Source organism: Phaseolus vulgaris, chromosome 1, assembly GCF_051622355.1.
Source record: "Phaseolus vulgaris cultivar YP4 chromosome 1, ASM5162235v1, whole genome shotgun sequence".
Taxonomy (NCBI): Eukaryota; Viridiplantae; Streptophyta; class Magnoliopsida; order Fabales; family Fabaceae; genus Phaseolus; species Phaseolus vulgaris.
The window spans coordinates 52,047,618-52,067,765 of record NC_143498.1 but is presented as its reverse complement, the minus strand read 5'-3'; the positions used below and the strand labels follow the sequence as shown (position 1 = coordinate 52,067,765).

The following is a 20,148-nucleotide window of genomic DNA, read 5'->3' as shown; positions in this document are numbered from 1 at the left end:
TTAGAACCATCTGTCAATGATAATAAAAGTGAAAATATTAACCAAATAAAAATGGTATAGTACTGACTAGGCATTTACAGCACCAGCTAATTTAGACTATTTTCATTATATTTGCTTACACACTTACCTACAATTGACAAAAATGATCGTGTAATAGAGAAATTTCTGAAATAGAATTCATGAGCACAAGAATGCGGCCCCAAATAATGCACATCCTTGAAAATTCTTCAAAAATGGATCATTTGTCTATCAAAGGACTCCTCCCCCCAATCCCCTATATAATATTTTTAACCTAGTTTTACAATTTACTACTAGTCAGATCCCTGAAGTAAAATGTCAATCCCTCTTCATTGCTTTGGAAAAAAAGGTTCTTGCAGTTGCTATTGCAAGGTATGAGAAGACTGTCAAAGTGATGCCCCCAAATAGAACAAACCGATCATAAGCAGCATTTTGGACTGTGTAGACCCGCATACCTATTGAATTCCAGTTGCTCTCAGTCCAGACAGGGTCCACAATCCCCATTTTTTCAGAGGAATTAGGAGACAAAACATTCCACACTCCTGATTCAAATTTTAGCCGTGTTGAGTATGCTGGAACATACCTGTAAAAGATTAAACATCACATCCATTTACCCATTTATTCACATGTAAAGCCACCAAGAGAGGGCGCATTACATGCACGGTGAAACCCCCCATAAGAATTAACTACAGATCCCAAATTACGTACACCATATGTACATACTTCATGGTGCCAATTGTGATGTAAAGTTTACATATGGTATAGATTTAGAACATGATGACAAAAGCGAATGACACCATCCCATTGGAGTACAAAACGACTAGACAAATCTATATTAATACCTAGTGTGGTGGTGATTATGCATGTGTGTGAACATGTTAGTACCTAGGTTGAAGGTGTCAAAAGCAAGTGGAGTAACTTCCAAAAATGAGTTACACACATCAGTGGCTTAGGCTTTCGTTCTCTATCATCAAGAAATACTTAAAGTGGAACAAACAAAAGTTTTAGTTTTAGAGGAGTTTATAAGCTAAAACATCCAAATGTTGAATCAAACATAGCCTTTGAGAGGGAAGATACCTTGTTGTGGAGAGAGCACAAACTCCCTTTCCATCAGTCTCTACTTTGATGCAAACTTCATCTTTACCATTACAACCATGTTGACAACCTGAGCTGTTAGTCTCCCTTGGGATAGAAGTTCTGTCAGCCAGAAAATTCCAAATGAACCTGGGAACATCATTGATATAACCTGTATATGGTGTAGATGAAGGTTCATCCAAGATAACACCAACATAATGGCTTGGACAGGTTGACAAGGGTGAAATATATTTCTTCACCAATTCACAAGAAAGACCAGGATCACAGTCCAACAAGCAACCCATAAGTTGTTCAACAAGTGAGACATTGACATTTATAGCAGCATAAGTTGGATCTTGAACATCTTCAATTTCACTAGCGAGTATGTAAAGGGTTCGAGCAACAAGAGAAGCAGCAGCAACTACAGCTGACGAATTTACATTTGCTGCATCAATCATACAAAAATAAGAATGCATGTGACATGAGGCAGCCATCAAAATGTAGGACAATCGAGCAAGTAAAAGGAAATAATGTCAAGAGCATTGACTGGCTCACATAAGTCATCAAGGTGACTGTGGTAGAACTTGTTGACAAAGACAGAGTCAAAATCTTCAAGAACAACACCAGAGATTGCAGGATTCTGATCAAAAGAGGAGGGGGAAAAAGAAGAAAAAGACCAATGACCACCGGAGATTTTTTGAATTATATGCCAATATACAAAAATAAGTTATTCAACAAAATATTTTCAAAAAAGCAGTCAAATTCTGCCAATATGAATGATGTGAGAATTATCCATAAAAAAAATGAATTACGCTTATACAAATATGGCACATTGGGTCAACTACATCTTTCACGTAACTTATTGAAGTAGTCAGTTTTTATAACCTTTATTATTAGAGCATGTTATTGCAATTTGTCAACCCGCTCTTTGAGCATTGGTACTACTCAAGATGTGATGTTCACATTTCTAATATTATGTACACTATTATACTGAGAATCTGTATACCCAAATAAGGACAGTTCATGAGCTTTATATCAAATTAATTTAAAGAAAATGTGCAAGTATCTTGGTATATGACTGTTATGTATAGAAAAAGGTGACTTGATGAAACTTTATGATCTCTAATGTAAGATAACATAAATAAGAATCACGAGATCAAGAAGGCTCCTTAGAACTTCTGAAACACTATATTTAATAACTTCAACCAACTGACCATGTCCTTACCTTATGAGTTGTTTACCATCTATTAATTTTCTGATAGCTATTGCTGTACTTTTTTCATAATATAATTATTTAGGGGAGGGGGCAGGAAAAAAGTTGTATTATCTATCCTGTACCTTTTCCAAAAAGGACATTAAAGATGATGGAGGTATCCCAGGATTTGAAGAACTTGCAGATGCTATCTTTACGTTTTCAGATAACAGTGATTCCTGTGCACGTTTCAAGGCAGCCAATGTCTGATTTGTGGCAGAAGAATCCTGCATTGATGATGAAGTGTTAGTCATAAGCAGATTTGGCATATTTCTCTAATTCTGGTAGTGCATACACAGAAACTATGTAACAATACACACTATCCAACTAATATTTCAAAATTTATAATAAAAGCAATGAATGTGCACATAGTTGAAATATCAATCAAGATTACTCACCCCTTCTGTATGAGCAAAAAATTTGTTAACACCTTCACTGAGACCCTTTCCAACAGAACCAATTTCAATGACCTGTGAAATACCATTCAGGAAAGTGCAAGGTTATTAGCAGAAAAAATAATCAAGAAGAAGCATTTATAAAAAGTCTGGCCTATAGATTTAAATGTGACACAGTAGATCCCCTCCAATACTTCCCAGCAGTCATATTTACAAGGAAGATTAGAAATACCGATTCGATTAATCCCTGATTAAGACCATGAACAGCATCTGAGTGCAAGTCAAGTTCTACCAAAAATCTCCTACTTCCAAGATAACCCCATGCCTCTCCAGTGAAAACTGCGAAAACAAGCTGCATTGAGTTCAAGAATTTATCAGCAATCAAGTGTAGACTAGGGGAAATATGTCAGTAAAGTACTTGGTTTTAGAGCATTAACAGATTTTAAAAAGCAACCCTGGAAGTTGAAAAGCATAAAGCACCAAACAATAGGAACCATAATGCGTCTATGTATGATAAACCTCATACAATTACTCGTTTATATACCCACACCCTGGTATGATAGCCACAGTAAGTTTCCTGCCATTAGTGAATTAGTGCACTTCCACAAATAATTCAAATCTCATAACAAAAGGGAAGGATAGTGGATAATTATCTCCCATACCCCGAGAAGATAACCAGTAATTAAGATATTGACCTATCAGGATAATATCCACCACAAAGATCTTGGGGTGTGTTTAAATGAGGGATTTTACAATTTTAGAGATTTTGAAATGCTTTGAAATTGAATTGCTTTTGTTTAAATTCCTATACTTTGTAAATGATTTGTTTGGATAAATCAGTTCAAATTTCTTAAATTTCAAATTTTGGATAGGTTCATTCGATTTCTACTAGTATAAATTGAAATTTTAATGTTAAACATCAGTTCATTTTAAATATTTAATGTAAGAGAAGAATATAGAAGAGAGAACATAAAGAATTTTAAATTCCTATCTTGTAGGTGGAATTTCAAAATTTTACAAGTTTAAGTAATCCAAATACTCATAAAAAAATTATAGAATTTCAATTTCTTTTAAAATACCATATTCAAAGAAAATAATTTTCAATAACGCATATTAAATTATCTAAAAAATTAATTGTTCTCTGAATTTTTTCCATCCAAACACTGAAGACACAAAAAAAGTTAGATAAACTCAAAGCTAAATGATAATATGAACAAATTGAGGATAGATTTACATGACCAAAAAACTTAAATTAAAAAAAAAAAGTTAATATCCGTGGACCATCCCGAACACACCTGTTTACTAAGGTCACCAAGACCGTCCAAATGAGAAAGTGCATCAACAGCCGCTAGTAATGCAATTAAACCCTGTCCGTATCCAATACATTAGACTATAATTTGATTTAAGGACAAGCACATATCATAAAGAAACACAAAATGTGGCCACAAGAAATGGAGAGAATTTAGTAGATGCACTTTCACTCACAGAAATAGGGGAGTCTGCCCCAAGGCTTTTGTCCCGAAAAAATGAAGCAGAATCCATGGAGGCCACTGTCAATAAAATGGGCTTAGACTGTTGTAAGGAAGAAGTGTTGATCGGAGGAAGAGATGACCAGACACTGCCTTCCATACGAAACATACACAAAATTAACAACGAATATAACAGTAAAATTATAATTTTATCAGCAAAAATGAGAAGTGAAGGATGTTAAAATATTCTTCATATGGATCGGGGACAGTCCATTTCCACTACGGGAACAATGTGAGGCTAAATATTTTCTTTTCAAAGATAGTATCAATTTATCTAATCTAATAATGGACACCATATTCACATGGGCAATTTACTGCATTCTTTATCCAGTACAGTACATAAATAAGCCTTTCTTACATCAATATAAACTCAAAGCTGATCATATTTTATATATGGCAATATTCTACACAGATAAAAGGATTACTTTCAAGACTACAAGAGAAATTTTCAGGGAAAAATCTGAAAATTTGGTGTCTTGACTGTGTTGCCTGATTAACTACGAATCTAATTTAGTATCACTATAAAGTAGAGTCCAAGAAACTTCACCTGTATCCACCTAAAGGAAGGCAAGTTTCTTCTTTTAAACAAGACTTTGAATCAAGTGTCCCAGATTTCACCGTCTAATTGAAGGTAACAAAAAAAAAGTAAATAATGAAATATTTTTCTTCATAAGATGGATAAAACAATTTTTTACAAGAATCTGAATAACACCTGCATCACCAGATCAAACTCAGCCACATTAGAAGTATAAGCTTTCTTTTTGTCCTCATTCTTTGTTACAAACTGTACAAATAGTAAAGAGAGAATCAATCAAATTAATTTTTACATACAAGAAATAACAGAATTCATCAGTTCACTACAAAATTAATGGCAATGGAATTAACAATACCACAAAAAATTGTGGAGATTTGTGTAGGTTACTATATATATATATACAACCAAGTTTTTTCCTAGGGGCAGTTGGCTGTACGGGTCAAATTCTCAAGTTAACTACTTTTATGAGTTTAAGATCCTAGGTACAGAAAACAAGTTAACTCATCAATCTTTTTTTTAAGAAAACAAGTAATTAAGTTTGAAATCAAATATAATTGTTGCCCCCACAATGATTGTTTTATTAAGATTCAAATGCTTTGAAGTTGGCTCCTTTCTTAAAGGTTGGCACTTTAGGAATTTATCTTTTCATTAATTTACTCATGACATATTATCATACTTTAGGTCGTTTACCACTTTGCTATATTATGAAGTTAAAATGTTGATGTTGTTATATATTAAAAGTATTATCTTATGCATATAGGTCATCAACAATTTTTAATATGCTGTAATCTTATACGATTTTACAATTTTTGTCTTTGGAATCTAAACAAGTTTGTGCAGACTCTCGAGTTTAACAACCTGGATATGGATCAATTAACTGACTCACTACATTCTCAAAGTACAATGAATCATCACCAGTACTTTTGCAAGTATAAGAGCATGAGAGAACCAAGCAGTACCTCTTTAAGAGTCTTTGACCCACTTTCTGTGAGTAAAAACACAGGAAAACTGTAGGATTTCCACATAATACCCGAACCCTGCACAAGTTGAGACAAAAATAAAAATAAAAACAAAGATATTAATCATTCTAAAAAATTGAATCTGATGTCTCAAGACTGTAAAAGCAATAGGATTAGCCAATATCCAACAAATAATCGATAAAATTCCACCACAGATCTTTTGAATTCATCTAATATCTATATGCTTCAGAACATAATTCAAGAAATTTTTTGCCTATTTATTTACTTACTAAATAATAGCTCTATGACACTAGGTTTTAACAATGTATATCCATTAAAATTAAGAATTTCATAAAAACCTAATTTGCATGATCAAATCAGAGTTGGAAAATGATTATTGGTAACAAGCAAGGATAAAAAAGAAAGGACAAATAATGATGATGTCATGAGCTATAAATATGCCAATAAACTTGATGAAAAAGGGCAGCTCATATCTTACAATTGGATTCCATTCATAGCCGGTATTATGGTAAGGCGCAAATTGACCTTGTGGAAACTTTTGATCGGGAGAAAATCCTAAACATGACAGAAAAAAAGTATCACTGACAGCTCTATAAACAAGGATCAGTCTATCCTTGTTTGAAAATAAACGAGGAGCAAAACAATGATTTCTACCATTTAACTTATTCTGCAAATCAGTACTTGGTTCCACAAGTACACCGCTGACTTTACTAGCAAATCTAGAGTCATCTGATATTCTGAAAGGGAAAATACGTATTCAGAAAACAAGCACAATTTGACTAATCACAAGTGAATATAGAGTAATAACAACCAGCGTCACTTAAAAATAACTAAGCACGGATAACATTTTTCCTGAAGTTACAAAGATTCCGCAACTACAGTTAAAACTAAAATGCAATAAATTACAGCACCTCCTGAAACAGAAACGTTGAATTATGATACCTAGTAAAGAGAATTGGAAACTCCTCCAGTGACACCAGTATAGCAGACGGCTCAGCTATTTTGTCAACATTTTCGAACCGTACAATAGGAGCCACAACCTTATCCCGTCCAGGATCTAACAATTCGAAAACAATAAAGCAAGGAAAATTCACCGGCACAGCAAACATCGTCATCGTTTATATTTAACTCGCAATTAATCCCAAAATCGCAGTTAATAATAAAAAAACGCGAATGAGAGAGAATGCGAGAGCGTGACTCACTAGAACAACCGATGTTTCCAGAGAGATTCAGCAGCCGCACGCAAGGATATCCTTCGATGGAAGCATACATAGTGTTCTGAAGATCGGGAACTGATTCCATGGAGCTCGATTGTCCTGCGGAAAGAAAACGCGATCAGTGAGAAATGACAGTTCAAACGACGCTTAGTGACGATATCGTGAATCGAAGAGTGAAGTCAACGAGGTACCAGAGGAGCGGAAGGGAAGGTGGAAGGTAAAGAGGAGGAGGCAGAGAGAATGAACGAGCAGCGCCATGGATGACTAAACCCTAGTGAGAATGGTGCATGAGCTGGTGCATTAGCGGGTGCAGAGAGTGTGGATTTTCTTCTATGCCGTCTTCTCAGCTTCCTTTCTCTGATTTGGAATTGGTTGGATTCTCAGAATTCAGAGAGATCAGTAGCAATGAAGCAACGTACGGTTTAGATTCTGCTTCCAAAGGACAACTGCTTTGTGCTAGGTACTTGGTTCTACCACTTCATCAAAATCCAATACAAAATTATAAATTTATTTCGTGATTTTTGTTCTAACTGGTTGCACATATTATTTATAGTATATAGTTTATACAAAAATTTAATTTGTAGATACATATTTCACATATTTTATAAAAGAAATAGAATATTCACTTTTTAAGCTGTCCTCTTATTACAAATCGTCGTGTTATCGTTTAATTACAAAGCATTATATATGATAATTTTATTAATGATTATCTTAATTATCTATGAGCTATTAGGATTGACTAATTAGTGAGATAAATTAAATACGAGGAGTGATGTTAAAGACAAATTAGATTATAATTTAATTATATCTGTGACGGTGATAATTACACCAAGAAGTGATATATATTTTACTTTGTTGTTCAATGACAAAAATTAAATTCACATCAGATAACATTTAAACTTATTTTATATACTAATTGCTTTTTATGCATAATCATTCGTAAAAATAATTGATTAAATAAAACTTTGGTTCTTTTTGTTTTTTACTCTTTATGTATGATTTTGTTTCTATAACTATTTTTAAATGAGTTATTGTAATTTTAAATATTTTCAAGTACAGTTACATGTTAAATATATTTATATTTAAATAATTGTACATGTAACTAGAATGTGCTTTTTTAAGAAAAAAAATATTTTAAATTTATAATTCATAAAGAAAAATTGGATCAAAATATCAATTAATTCTACAATTAAAAAGAATATATTCTAAATTATAGAATTTAAAAGGTATTTTTTAATCCAGTACAATATATATTCTATAATTTAAAATATTTTTTTTTTAAAATATATATTTTGAATTGCAAAATTTAAAAAGTATTTTTAAATTCAGAAATATCTTATGAATTTTATAATTTGGGATATTAAATAGAAAAAAATATTGAATTGTAAAATTTATAAGGTATTTGCATATCCAACAATATATTACAGATTCTATAATTCAATTCAAAATGTATTTTTTAAAAACAAAATAAGATTTTCGTCTGAACTATGAGTGTCAGGAGAAACTATCAAGTTGTAGGAATGTATTTTTTCCAATTTTAGATTTTCATATTTTCAAAATGAAGGGTGTTTTTGGAAATTTAAAAAATATGTAGAGTGCACGTTAAAAATGTTGGGTGTAAAAAGAATTTCACTTAATATAATTTGATTTTTACTAGTTCAAATAATCTTGGCCCATGGTGGACCAAGTATGCCTTTTACTATATATTTTCATAAATGATAAAAGTAATTAAGGATTTGAAAGTATAGTCTTGACATCGATTTGGTAAGATAGGTTTACATTTTGATGGATTCATCACTATTTTTTGTTTTTTAGTTTATTAAAATTAACTTATTAAAATCAAAATAATAAATAATAATTTAAAATATACAATTTCATGTGTTGTGTCTATTGTTGAATCCATTTTTTCATACTAAATTTAATATTATATAAGTTGGTAATGTTTTTTTGTTTATGATTCATTCGGGAAAGGTAACCACGAATAGATGTTAGATTAAATAAAATATTTTCGTACATAAAGCTGTATTAAAATTATAGCCAACAGATAATTATTAATACGAGTAAAAGTATATCATATTTACTTAAGCATAATCTAGTTAAATTTGATATAGGTGTCTTTAGGATATGTCTCAACCTTTTTAAAACAATTATTAATACAAGTGTTGTGGCTTAATTTTATGTTAGAATCTGTATTATATATTAAAAAAATTATATTGTAAAGTGAATTATAAATTTAACTTAATTTTATAAAAATTAACTTATAAGATGAGATTTTACTTATATATTATGACAACTTTTTATTTTTAATTAATATCTATTTATGTACTATGAAAAATATTATATCTTCAGTATTTTTTTTTCTTTTTTTTTTCTCTCCAATATTTTAACTAGTGTATAATTCCATATTCTCATGCATAATTGATGAAGATCTGTCCCTTTGCCCAAGGCATAGCAATAATAGTGATTAATGACAGTTAATCAGATAAAGGTATTTTCTGTAATAGAAATATCATAGGGATAAAGTGATATAATGATGTCATAATTTTGATTCTATAAACAAGAACTGTGGCATCTAACTAACTGATATTGCCTTGTAAAAATATATGACAATGAATTTAAGATTTTTGAATTATTAATTACATTACTACTCTATTGACTGAGAATATGTTTTTCCAATGCATTCCGATTCTAGCCATTAAATTGCACACTTGCATCACTTATTATTCCGTTCGAATATCTTAGTAAGAAATAAATTCTGTATCCTCCATTGATGGAAAGGCACTTAAACTCAACATCTCCTATTTGGTAACATATATTTGGTATTGAATGGTCCATGTCAATGTTGCGAACAGTGACTCAACACAAAATAAAATTGGTTACGACAAAGTGATCTATATAAAGATGAGAATGCTAGAACAAGGGAACCACAACAACAACGTTTTCTAGTTTCATATAGTTCTAACTGTCTTCTCATCAGCAGCATGACTAGAAAGAAGGTGAAGTTGGCATTCATAGCCAATGACTCAGCTAGGAAGGCAACGTTCAAGAAGAGGAAGAAGGGTCTAATGAAGAAGGTGAGTGAACTTAGCACCCTCTGTGGGATTGATGCATGTGCTATAGTTTATAGTCCTTATGATCCTCAACCGGAGGTTTGGCCATCCCCAATGGGGGTCCAAAGGGTGCTTGCCAAGTTCAGAAGAATGCCTGAATTGGAGCAAAGCAAGAAGATGGTGAACCAAGAGAGTTTTCTGAGGCAGAGAATCCTAAAGGCCAAAGACCAGTTGAAGAAACAAAGGAAGGATAATAGGGAAAAAGAGATGACTCAGCTAATGTTTCAGTACCTTAGTGCTGGTAAAATTATGCACAATATAAGCATGGTTGATTTGAATGATCTGGCATGGCTGATTGATCAAAATTTGAAGGACATCAACAGGAGGATTGAGGTGTTGAGTAAGAATACTCAGAGTCAAACCCAAGTTGCAGCACCAGCGGTGACTGATGTTGTTGCCAAGATTGAAGACAAGGGACAAGGGAGTCATAATGGTCAGGGATTTGACATCAACATGGATCTCATGCACAAACAGAACTGGTTTATGAATTTGATGAATAGTGGTGGTGGTGGTGGTGGGAATGAGACTATGCCTTTTGGAGATGTTAATCACCAAAATGGCTTTTGGCCAAACCCATTTTTCCATTGAAGGATGTCACGTGCTTGGTTTGATGTCTTGCTATCATTGCCATTCACTTTATATGTGTCTGGGCATGAGAATAAGTGACCAGGGAATCATGGTCAAAAAGGGTTGTTAAATAGAATAAACACCTTCTGGTGTGGCTGTTTATTTTGAAGATTTGGTATTCACTAAAATTATTATTTAGAAAAGGAAGCATGTTTACCTTCCGATGTGTAAACCTATTTCAGAAAAGTTGTAAATTACTTTATCCCATAAATTAATTTATAGTTTCTTATCATGTTCTTGAAAAAATTTCATCACCTTTCATAATATGAATACACTTTACTTGTTTAGCAGAATCTAAAATTGAAATACAGAAATAGGTAGCTTGAAAGTAATAGTAAGTGCTGGTTGTTTGAGATATGATGCCACTGATATAAAGCACATGATTGGTGTGCTTGGATGCAAACTTTATTGGAATACTTTAGTTTCACAGTGGGATGTTCTTTATTTAAAAAAAAGATTTCATGCATCATAACTAGGATTGTGACCACACCATCATTACTTCCACTCTTAATCATCACCACCACCTCCGCTATAATAGAAATCATGTCCCAAGTCAAGGTATTTTTGGCCTCATAATGTCCCAAGGACTATGACAAATTTCCTTCATTTGTTTATTTTCAGCATGCCTCTTAACTATTATTCTTCCATATTATATTGCAAAACTTTTAAGTTTCAGAGGAAGTTTGTGATAGTATAAACTCTTGTATCAGGAACTTTACGAGGCAGGGTAGTTCTCAGTCTTCTACCAATTGGAACCTTGTGAAGTGAGAAAGCATTGCTCAGACAAAAAAGAAATGACACCTTGGTAAGCATGTGAGGGATCTGATGTGTAGGAAGGACAAGCTTCTATATACCTGGGGATAATTTTCTCATGCAGTTCAAATTCATATGCAAGGACTCAGTTTTCATGTAAGCAAGGGGATGTTTCTCGTTGGTGCTATTTGAAAACATGGTTCAGTATGTAAATAGAGTGCTGAGTATATTTTAATTTGGACTTCTTCTATGACTGGTGCTCATTTTGCAAAGGATGGATATAAGTAGCATCAGGAAACAATCATGAAATGTTCATATATAAGTAGCTGCAAACAAATGATGTCAAATTACAGTGTAATGTTCATGTTTTAATATACAAGAGTGAAAAGCTCAACTAGCCTAGTAATTTGAAGAGTGAAGTACTTTTTAGTTTTACCCTAAATACTATCAACATGTTTTAGCATAAAGATGCTTGAATTGGCTTTAGCAGTGTCATTGAATGGTGTAATTTTTCTCATCACTGCGTCTTTTTGTACATTTGATTATTCTTTTTTTCAATTGCTTGTTGGTTTTACGGAAGTTGCTTCAGAATCAATCGGAAAAAATGCAATACACCATATGAAACACAATGACACAAAGATGTTCCTCTGTATTTGCCACAATAATGATTATTGTATTCTAACTAATTACATGGAATCAATTTTCCAAAGAATGAACTGAAAGAATCAATTGAATGTTTGAGCCTACAATTTCTATGCTTTGTTCGTGTGTGTATCTTTTTACATCAAAGAATTATGTTTGAATAAAATCAGAATGACTTCTTAAGATACTTGAAATCCGATGATGAGTCAGTGCACTTGGCTTTGTTCCTATAACCGTTCAACAGTTTCAACAACTCTGTAGCATTCTCCTTTGTTCTCTCATCACAACCAACCTGCAGCAAAACCAAGAGCTTTTGAAAAGCCCCTAGTTGAACTGCCTCAATCAGAGCATCTTCCTCCTTCTTGTCAGAATTCTTCTTAAGAATAGAGACAGCAAAACTTGAAGCCAATGGTGACACCCTCAAAAGCTTCTTAACGACAAGAGGCAAAGTAAGAGCATTGTTTTTAACAACCTCCTTACCCTTCTGGATATCACAAATGCAATCCAACACCCCAAGTGCCTTCTCACACACCCCTTTCTCTCCATCAACAATAGCCTCTAGCAAAAGTGAAACCAAATCCAATTCCACAAATTTTTGAGCAATTTCCCCTCTGTTCTCAGCAGATGACACCAAGTTAAAAATTGTTGTCAAACAAGCCTTGGTGGAAGCACTCCCAATAGGCTCCCTGATCATAGTAACCAAAGCTTCAACAATTTTTCCAACTTTGGCCAATTCTTGAACACACACTTGCCTGAGCAACAAAGCAGCACTTTGCCTTGATGCAAGGTCTTTCCCCTCTAGAAACCAGACCATGCAATTCAATGAAGCCTTTGAACTCAATTTAGACACACCCTCTTCCCCAAGTGGGATCATCCATGTGAGCACCTCCAAAATCTCCTCCAAAACAACCACATGCTTGTCAAAAGAGTCACCACTTGAGAAACAATCAAAGGCATATGCAAGAACTGCATCGGGACTATTGCCAGCATCAGTTCCAGAATGATTCCCAATTATGAACCTCTTGTTCCTCTCATCTCTCCCCCAAACCTTAATCTTCCCAACCAACTCCTGGCACTTTTTATCATCCCCACGCTGAGAAGCCGACAAGATCCTCGTACATGTCTGAGAAACGTCGTAGCTGGAGACAGGAATCCGAGGAGTGGGGATCCTCTGAAACCCATAAGAGCTGTTTTCAACACACCAATCCTGAATCATCCTACGAATGACATGGTTGGGGATGGTGTCAAAGGTAGTGAGCACCTGGTTGGTGACGGGGCAGGTCTTGTTCCCTCCCTCAATCCACTTCTCAATGCTGACCCTGTCGTAGGTGATGCCGGTCGATAAAGTGACCGGGTCCGTCATCAACTCCAAACTCACCGGACACCGAAAGTGGTTGGGGATGACAACCTCCACCTCCAACTCACCACCACAACCATCACCTTGAATCTGTCCCTTCTCCTTCTTGGCACGACGGAAAACGTTTCTTCTAGTCCAAGACAACACCATTTTGATGATGATCTTACTACAAACAAAGCAAGTTGTTTCTCTGTTTCCTTGGTTTGGTGTGAATTAGAATTTGATATGAACAAAAAGGAGGTTGTGTGGTTGGTATATATACGTGGAGGAGGGTGTGAGATAAGGAAGGGTCATAAAGGTGGCACACGGGTCAAAGCTAGCTAGGTGAGATGCGTGGTTCAACCACGAATGTTTCAAATCAATTCAACTCAAATAATAATCTATTCTATATATTTGGTGTGTCAGAGAGCTTTTCCACGTTGACCGTTGAAAGTTTGAAGGCGTGTGAGGGTAAGGTTGGGATTGAAGGAGAAGTTTGATTTAAACGCTCTTAACAAAGTAGTAGTTGTAGGATATTATAGTAGCTGAAAGTATATTAGATTCAGAACAGAGAATTTTCTGGTGTAGCACTGCGCGTTGTGCCAACGCTGTAGCGCGTTATAGTAGCCGTGTAGGCGCAGCAACTTTTCTATATATAAATTTATCAAATTACCTTCAAAATCAACTTAATTAACCTATTTTTATCTATAGATATTTTATTTCCCAAAAATTAATATTATTCCAGAAATATTTTTTAGGTTTAATTACCTTTTTCGTCCGCTAATAGTCAATTTGGTATAGTGGTTTTTAAAAAATTCAATTTGGTCCCTAAATTTTTTAAAATGTATTCAAAATGATAATTTTTTGTTAAATATTACCAAACGGCATTAAGTGATGCTTATGTGGCAGACACGTGTAAGTTACGTGGATTGTGCTTACATTACTTTGGTGAATACTGAATTATGATTTAGGTTATTCAAATTGGGGATTTCGAATTTCTGATTTAGGGTTTCTAATACGAAGATTGCTCCCTTGGTTAGATTCTGTGGTGCGCTTCCCTGCTTCGATTGATTCCATTCGGAGGTGTGCTCTCCTCATTCGATTCTGTGGTGCGAGTGAAATAAAAAACAGAACCACTGTGAAACTAAGTCAAAAATTACTAACCTTATAAAAGAGCAACCACAATGGATCGCAATCGCTCCCCCTTCACCACCTTTGGACCGCACACATAATTGCTCCTCCAAATCGACCATGGGAATGCAACTCACCATCGTAACTCACGATCGCACCACATAATCGAATGAGGGGAGCACACCTCCGAATGGAATCGAAGCAGGGAAGCGCACCACAAAATCCAACCAGGGGAGCAATCCTCATATCAGAAACCCTAAATCAGAAATTCGAAATCCCCAATTTGAATAACCTAAACCCTAATTCAGTATTCACCAAGGTAATGTAAGCACAATCCATGTAACTTACACGTGTCTGCCACATAAGCACCACTTAACGCCGTTTGGTGATATTTAACCGAAAGAACCATTTTGAATACATTTTAAAAAACTTAAGGAGCAAATTGAATTTTTTAAAAATCACCGTACCAAATTGACTATTGACTATAAATATAGGGACGAAAAAAGTAATTAAACCTATTTTTTATTAACAAAGTATAATCATCATGTGGTAGAATTTATGATTTTCACATATTCTCCCACCCTTGTGACCATTTCCACATCTTTATTATGAAAGAACTTTTGATGTATTTTCTTTTTCAGTGCATCTGTTATTACACTCTTGGGCCTATCTACACCATTAGGATAATCTTTTATACATTTTTCCTTTTAGTTAGCCTCTCACACTCAATAGTGTATCCACACCCTTATGAAAGAACCTCTAATTCATTTTATCTTTTAATGGTTCCCTCACACCCTTGGGTGCATCCTTGTAGAAGAATCTTTGATACATGTTTTCTTTAGTGTAACTCTCACACCCTTGTGAATGTAAAAATTTGATTTGAAGTTGACTTTGTTTCGGTTCTCGGGGATGTGTTGGACATCTCTAGGAATATTTAATTAGAAGATATAGATTTATAAGTCTCAAATTGTTTTTCTTATGATTGAAGAAGCAAAATAGTTCATTACGTGAAAAATGATACAGAAATCACGGTTGAAGGTCAGAAACTTACTGTAGAAAATAAACATGATTTATTTGGAAAACACAGAACCTGGAAACTTGTCCTCTCACAGTAATTATACAGAGAAAAACAGCAAACTAAGATTTTGTAAGACGAAAACCTGAGAACAAAATTACATGAGATCAGCAAGTTTGATAATGAAAGTGATGAATCTGACACCATTGCCTTCATGCATGTCCTACTGTACAGGAATATGGCTTCAAAGTTTCAATGTCAACTCAGGTGTTGAGTTCTCTATGTCAGCCGGTGGATGATTCACCCCAATAAAACTCAAATTAGAGCTTCCACTGAGTGTGAAATTCTGATGAGTATGGCCTCCCTTATTGGGAACCTGATGGTAACTACCTTGCCACAAGAGTTCTGCCTCATCCTCCTCCAAGAACATTGGAAGACCAATATATCCTTGCTCAAATCTTGCACTGCTTTTCATCTCAGGAGGCCTCATTGTTGGTGAAAAGCCGTGGTGCAGTGAAGAGTGTGCCTTTATCCCTAAGGACCTGAAAGAACCGTGAAGAGGGAGAGATGCTAGACTGGCATACCTCTCAGAGAGAAACCCCATGCGCAAGGCTCTCTTTGCTAATGTTCTTTCTCTCTTGTGCGCATTTTGGTGGCCTCCAAGAGCCTGAGAGCTGAAAAACTTGCGGTTACAGTAGTTGCAAGAGAAGACCCGTGGCATGGTTTGAGAGGGAGGATCGTTGTTGCTCTCGCTACCAGTGCTTGAGGATGAGAGTCCTGATGAATCTGCAACCACCAACTCATTGTTGTTGAAGTTGAGAGTTAAGTCAAGGGAGATAGCATCTGAATGGAGATGATGTTCTATTGGTTTCGTGACATGGGAAGAGTTGGTGAGGTTGTCACTGCAAGGACCTGCATAGGTTTCTTGAATAGTTATGTTGGAAGCAACCTGGCTGTTAACTTCAGATTCATGTTCTGCTGAGGCCACCAGTTCAAGATCAAAGTGTTGTTTCATGATTTAGCAGAGCTAAGTTCCAAACTAGTTGACCAAACAAGTGAAACAATCCACCCTCACAATAAGATCCATTTAAGAGCTTGCAGTGAAATAATTGATTGGTCCTGCAATGAAAATCCAACAGTTAGTAAGTCTCATAAAATGAAATTCTGAATTCTTGACTCAGTTTGACAACAAGCATATAAAACTGCTCATCCGTGTATGTTGGTTTTTTGATCCTGCGGAAGATTATTAGTTATCCACTATGGGGAGAGAAACAAACATGCTATGCTTTATTTTTTCTTTGTGGAGAACGTACGCTTAGTGGTGGCAGCCTGGCACAGATACACATTTTCATTGACATGGAAATGATGGCATGTTTTGTGATTCAAGTGCCTTGATAAGTCTACTTTCTGCTAAAAAGCATTTGTACTGGGCACTTCGTTTTGCGTTATGCTGGCCTACCTAAATAGTAAAAGAAGCAGGTACTAACATCATGCATCATGATTCGAAATTTTTGGTATATTGGTTGAACACAGAAATGTACAATAAAAGCCCCTGGTACCTCATCTTCTTACTAACAAATGGGACTCATCTATGATTTGATGAAAATCTACAAAACCAGATTCTTTTTCCTTTTTTTTCTTTTTGTAGTCTCCCTCAGTTGATAGAGTTATCTATCCCTAGCCTATTCTGCTCTTTGTGGCTCTTCTAAGAAAGAAAAAGCCAATAAAACAAGAATCCTAAATGTATGATTGAAATTTAAAGTCGAACTAGATACTTATAAGTTATAACTAGTTTATTTTGGAAATTCCCATGAACTCTTCATGCAAGGAACTGTTCCTGATTGAATCTTGCCTGCATATGTTTATTATCTGGCCCACTTCTTTGTAAGTATGTGAAAATCTGGAATAAGGTAGATAGGAGACATGTCATGAACTATAAGTTGACCAATAAATAGTGAATTTATATTCACCTTGTACTGAGCACTATCATGGATCCATAAAATCAAATGCCTATTACTTAATTAGTAACAACCTCCTCAGTTATGATCTGATATCAATCTGGAATTTTTATTAAAGATTTTCTATGTACAGATTTTCAAGAACCAAATCACCTATGAGTAGCATTAAGACAGTAAAAGATAGGGTGAGTGAGTAGCTACCTGTTATTGTTAAGAAAAACCAAAATATAAAAAATTGAGGAATAACAACTTGTGCATATCCCAAGTCAGAGTTGCAAGCAGATACTTGTTTCATTTTCTTCAATGCCAATTCTTGGAGGGAAATAAGAATTACTTGTAATAATATATACTGAAAGGAAAGTCAGTTTAGAATTTGGTGATGGGGTAAACAAGGCAAAAGTAGAGCACAGAAGGGTTGATGCAACGTTTGAAGGTAGGATACTAGGATCCATAAAACATGTGGTCTTTCCAGTGATTGAAACTTACTTGTTCAGAAACCAAGAAAGAGACCAAGAAACAAGCAGAAAACGAAAGCAAGAAGAGAAGTAGCAAACATCACATAACCTCTCTCAAGTAAGTTTGAAGATGAAGTGAAAGTAGCTTGCTTCCAAGATCACCAATGAAAACTGCTTTGAAATTGAAGACATGTATGGTGCATCTCCCTTGTTGCTTCTCTTGGAGTGGTTGATTATGAGAAGACAAAAACAAATCTATGTGGTTTTCATGTTCCTTAAACACTAATAGAGGGAGGGTAGAGTGAGAGCTAAGAGGCTTTATGTTCTAACATTAAAAAACAATTTAAGTGAAAAGGAATAATAATAAAAAAGAGTAAACAGAGACAGTGAGATTGTGGGTGTTTAATTATGGGAAAACAAAGGTAAGATGGGACTGGTGGATTGGGAGACGGAGAAATCAGAACAAAAGGTAGTGGGAAAAAACAAATTTTAAAAGAGTATAATGGATTCATAGTTTTTTCTTCTACAAGATTTGTTGAACTAATTTTATTTTTAGATAAATTATTAAATCTTCTATTATGATGGTATCTAATCTGTCCATTTATTTTAATCTACCCAATAATGTTGACTCTAGTGTGAATATACATTTATATTAAGAATTTAGAGAAGAAATATATTATTCATAACATTGTAATAATTATATCTAATTCTAGCATGTGTTTTGGAGAGAAAAAGAATGCTGAAGTTTTGGATAGTTAAGATAATACTGAATAGAAAAAAAAATGTTACTTTCGCAAGTATAAAGATACTAATTTATAAAAAAAAATTCACATGGATTCATATTTTAATAAATAATTATTTTTTTAATTTAAGTTTTCAAACCACCATAAAAAATGTATTATGACTCTTCATATAAAACTACAAACAATATACATTTTTTTAATTTTGTATAAGGATAAACTCTAAATTAACATATTTATTTATTTATTTTTATTGATAAAAAGATAAAAAAATATGAAATGAAAGTATGAAGAAAGGAGTTTCTACCCCATGCATTGTGGACTTATCTGAACCACTTTTGGAGTGGGCAAGAGAGAGAAACAAAAAGAGAGACAAGAGAATCTTTGGTGGGAACAAAGCTTCTTCTCATTTCTTCCCCATACTATGTTCAATCAACCTGCTTCATCTTTTTACCCCTTTTACATACGTCATGGAACCAATCACATCTTTTCTTTCCTTTCTCTTCAAACACAAAACGTTCATGGTTGTTTGATAACTTACATTAGAAGGAGAATTATTTACTGAAATATGAGTCTATATGTAGTTGTTAAAAGTAATTATTTTAGTTATATATAATGTCAATTTTTTTTATCAACAATAAAGAATAAATTAATATAAACCATTTTAGAAACGGTCCAACCCTTATACAAAATTAAAACGTACTAATAAACTTTCCTCTAACATAACTAACAAGCCTCCAACCAACAAAAGCAAGCTCGTGAGAACAACAAAGAAACAAAAACACATCAATTAACTAATCTCATACAAAACAAAGAATCAAGACATCAAATAGAATAAGAGAAAAAAGATGAAGATGTCTTGGATGTGACCCATGACCAAATCTTTGACTAGGCAAGAGCAAAATTTATGAGACATCAACCACACCACCTTTAAATTTTATTCATATGCTTCCAAATCTCACTCACTACTACAATCCAGCACTACCCAAACATCATCAACAAATTCAGACGTTCTACCCAACTTAAACTGTAAAAAATGATAACATTAGTCATTGTGATCCAGAGACTTCACTCATAGCCAAACATAACATTGACTCAGCAAAAGTAAAAAAAAAATAATGTTAGTTAATAACTAATGTATACAAAGTGAAAATTTTGACACTATTGTAGTTTAGCTCTTGAAGAAAATTGTTTTATAATACCATGTTTTCGAAAATTCTCATTATAAAAAAAATCCAAAACTTGATATTTGTATTTGGAAACAATAATCAAGATTTTTATATCGACGTCTTTGTAATTGATAATGTATTCGTAAAGTTGTTGCAATATAAATTGACGTGATACATTAGTGATGTAAATTAACGTATTTTTTTTATCATTG

General features: G+C 34.0%; 4 protein-coding genes across 11 annotated transcripts; 1 reads left to right on the top strand and 3 right to left on the bottom strand.

The window, feature by feature from the left end:
• Window positions 1-17: 17 nt before the first annotated feature.
• Window positions 18-7,523, bottom strand: LOC137814946 (Zn-dependent exopeptidases superfamily protein). 3 transcript variants are annotated; one of them, XM_068617914.2, is made up of 16 exons: window positions 7,192-7,523; window positions 6,986-7,099; window positions 6,726-6,840; window positions 6,438-6,520; window positions 6,262-6,338; window positions 5,763-5,840; window positions 4,981-5,052; window positions 4,816-4,889; window positions 4,225-4,357; window positions 4,035-4,106; window positions 2,972-3,091; window positions 2,743-2,814; window positions 2,431-2,571; window positions 1,648-1,732; window positions 1,096-1,537; window positions 18-601 (listed from the first exon to the last, which is right to left on the bottom strand). In XM_068617914.2, the coding sequence occupies exons 1-16, from the start codon at window positions 7,256-7,258 to the stop codon at window positions 337-339; spliced, it is 2,010 nt and encodes a 669-aa protein (XP_068474015.2). In that variant the 5' UTR covers window positions 7,259-7,523; the 3' UTR covers window positions 18-336. The 3 variants fall into 3 exon arrangements, 2 of the variants coding, with proteins under 2 accessions (XP_068474015.2, XP_090150130.1); XR_016514907.1 differs by lacking the exon at window positions 1,648-1,732 and having other exon boundaries at window positions 7,192-7,521; XM_090294004.1 differs by lacking the exons at window positions 4,981-5,052; window positions 5,763-5,840; window positions 6,262-6,338; ... (2 more) ...; window positions 6,986-7,099; window positions 7,192-7,523 and having other exon boundaries at window positions 4,225-4,361.
• A 2,391-nt stretch (window positions 7,524-9,914) lies between these two features.
• Window positions 9,915-10,965, top strand: LOC137814945 (agamous-like MADS-box protein AGL80). Its single transcript, XM_068617913.2, has one exon. The coding sequence runs from the start codon at window positions 9,982-9,984 to the stop codon at window positions 10,696-10,698; it is 717 nt and encodes a 238-aa protein (XP_068474014.2). The 5' UTR covers window positions 9,915-9,981; the 3' UTR covers window positions 10,699-10,965.
• Window positions 10,966-12,142: 1,177 nt separating this feature from the next.
• LOC137814944 (U-box domain-containing protein 21) lies at window positions 12,143-13,973 on the bottom strand. The gene has a single exon (XM_068617912.2). It carries the CDS (start codon window positions 13,637-13,639, stop codon window positions 12,299-12,301), a length of 1,341 nt encoding a protein of 446 aa, XP_068474013.2. The 5' UTR covers window positions 13,640-13,973; the 3' UTR covers window positions 12,143-12,298.
• Window positions 13,974-15,631: 1,658 nt separating this feature from the next.
• On the bottom strand, window positions 15,632-18,398 carry LOC137814940 (zinc finger protein 4). 6 transcript variants are annotated; one of them, XM_068617904.2, is made up of 3 exons: window positions 18,137-18,398; window positions 16,928-17,073; window positions 15,632-16,733 (listed from the first exon to the last, which is right to left on the bottom strand). In XM_068617904.2, the coding sequence occupies exon 3, from the start codon at window positions 16,627-16,629 to the stop codon at window positions 15,859-15,861; it is 771 nt and encodes a 256-aa protein (XP_068474005.2). In that variant the 5' UTR covers window positions 16,630-16,733; window positions 16,928-17,073; window positions 18,137-18,398; the 3' UTR covers window positions 15,632-15,858. The 6 variants fall into 6 exon arrangements, with proteins under 6 accessions (XP_068474005.2, XP_068474009.2, XP_068474008.2 ...); XM_068617908.2 differs by having other exon boundaries at window positions 17,774-18,342; XM_068617907.2 differs by having other exon boundaries at window positions 16,928-17,069; window positions 18,137-18,316.
• Window positions 18,399-20,148: the final 1,750 nt, after the last annotated feature.

Excerpts from the sequence above, each read along its gene's own strand:
- LOC137814940 (XM_068617904.2), bottom strand. The coding sequence starts at position 16,629 with ATGAAACAACACTTTGATCTTGAACTGGTGGCCTCAGCAGAACATGAA.
- LOC137814945 (XM_068617913.2), top strand. The coding sequence starts at position 9,982 with ATGACTAGAAAGAAGGTGAAGTTGGCATTCATAGCCAATGACTCAGCT.
- LOC137814944 (XM_068617912.2), bottom strand. The coding sequence starts at position 13,639 with ATGGTGTTGTCTTGGACTAGAAGAAACGTTTTCCGTCGTGCCAAGAAG.
- LOC137814946 (XM_068617914.2), bottom strand. The coding sequence starts at position 7,258 with ATGGCGCTGCTCGTTCATTCTCTCTGCCTCCTCCTCTTTACCTTCCAC. Across the intron at positions 3,092-4,034 it reads TTGGTGACCTTAGTAAACAG|CTTGTTTTCGCAGTTTTCAC; the intron begins GTGTGTTCGGGA and ends AACTCAATGCAG. Across the intron at positions 1,538-1,647 it reads CAGTCACCTTGATGACTTAT|CAAATGTAAATTCGTCAGCT; the intron begins GTGAGCCAGTCA and ends TGATTGATGCAG.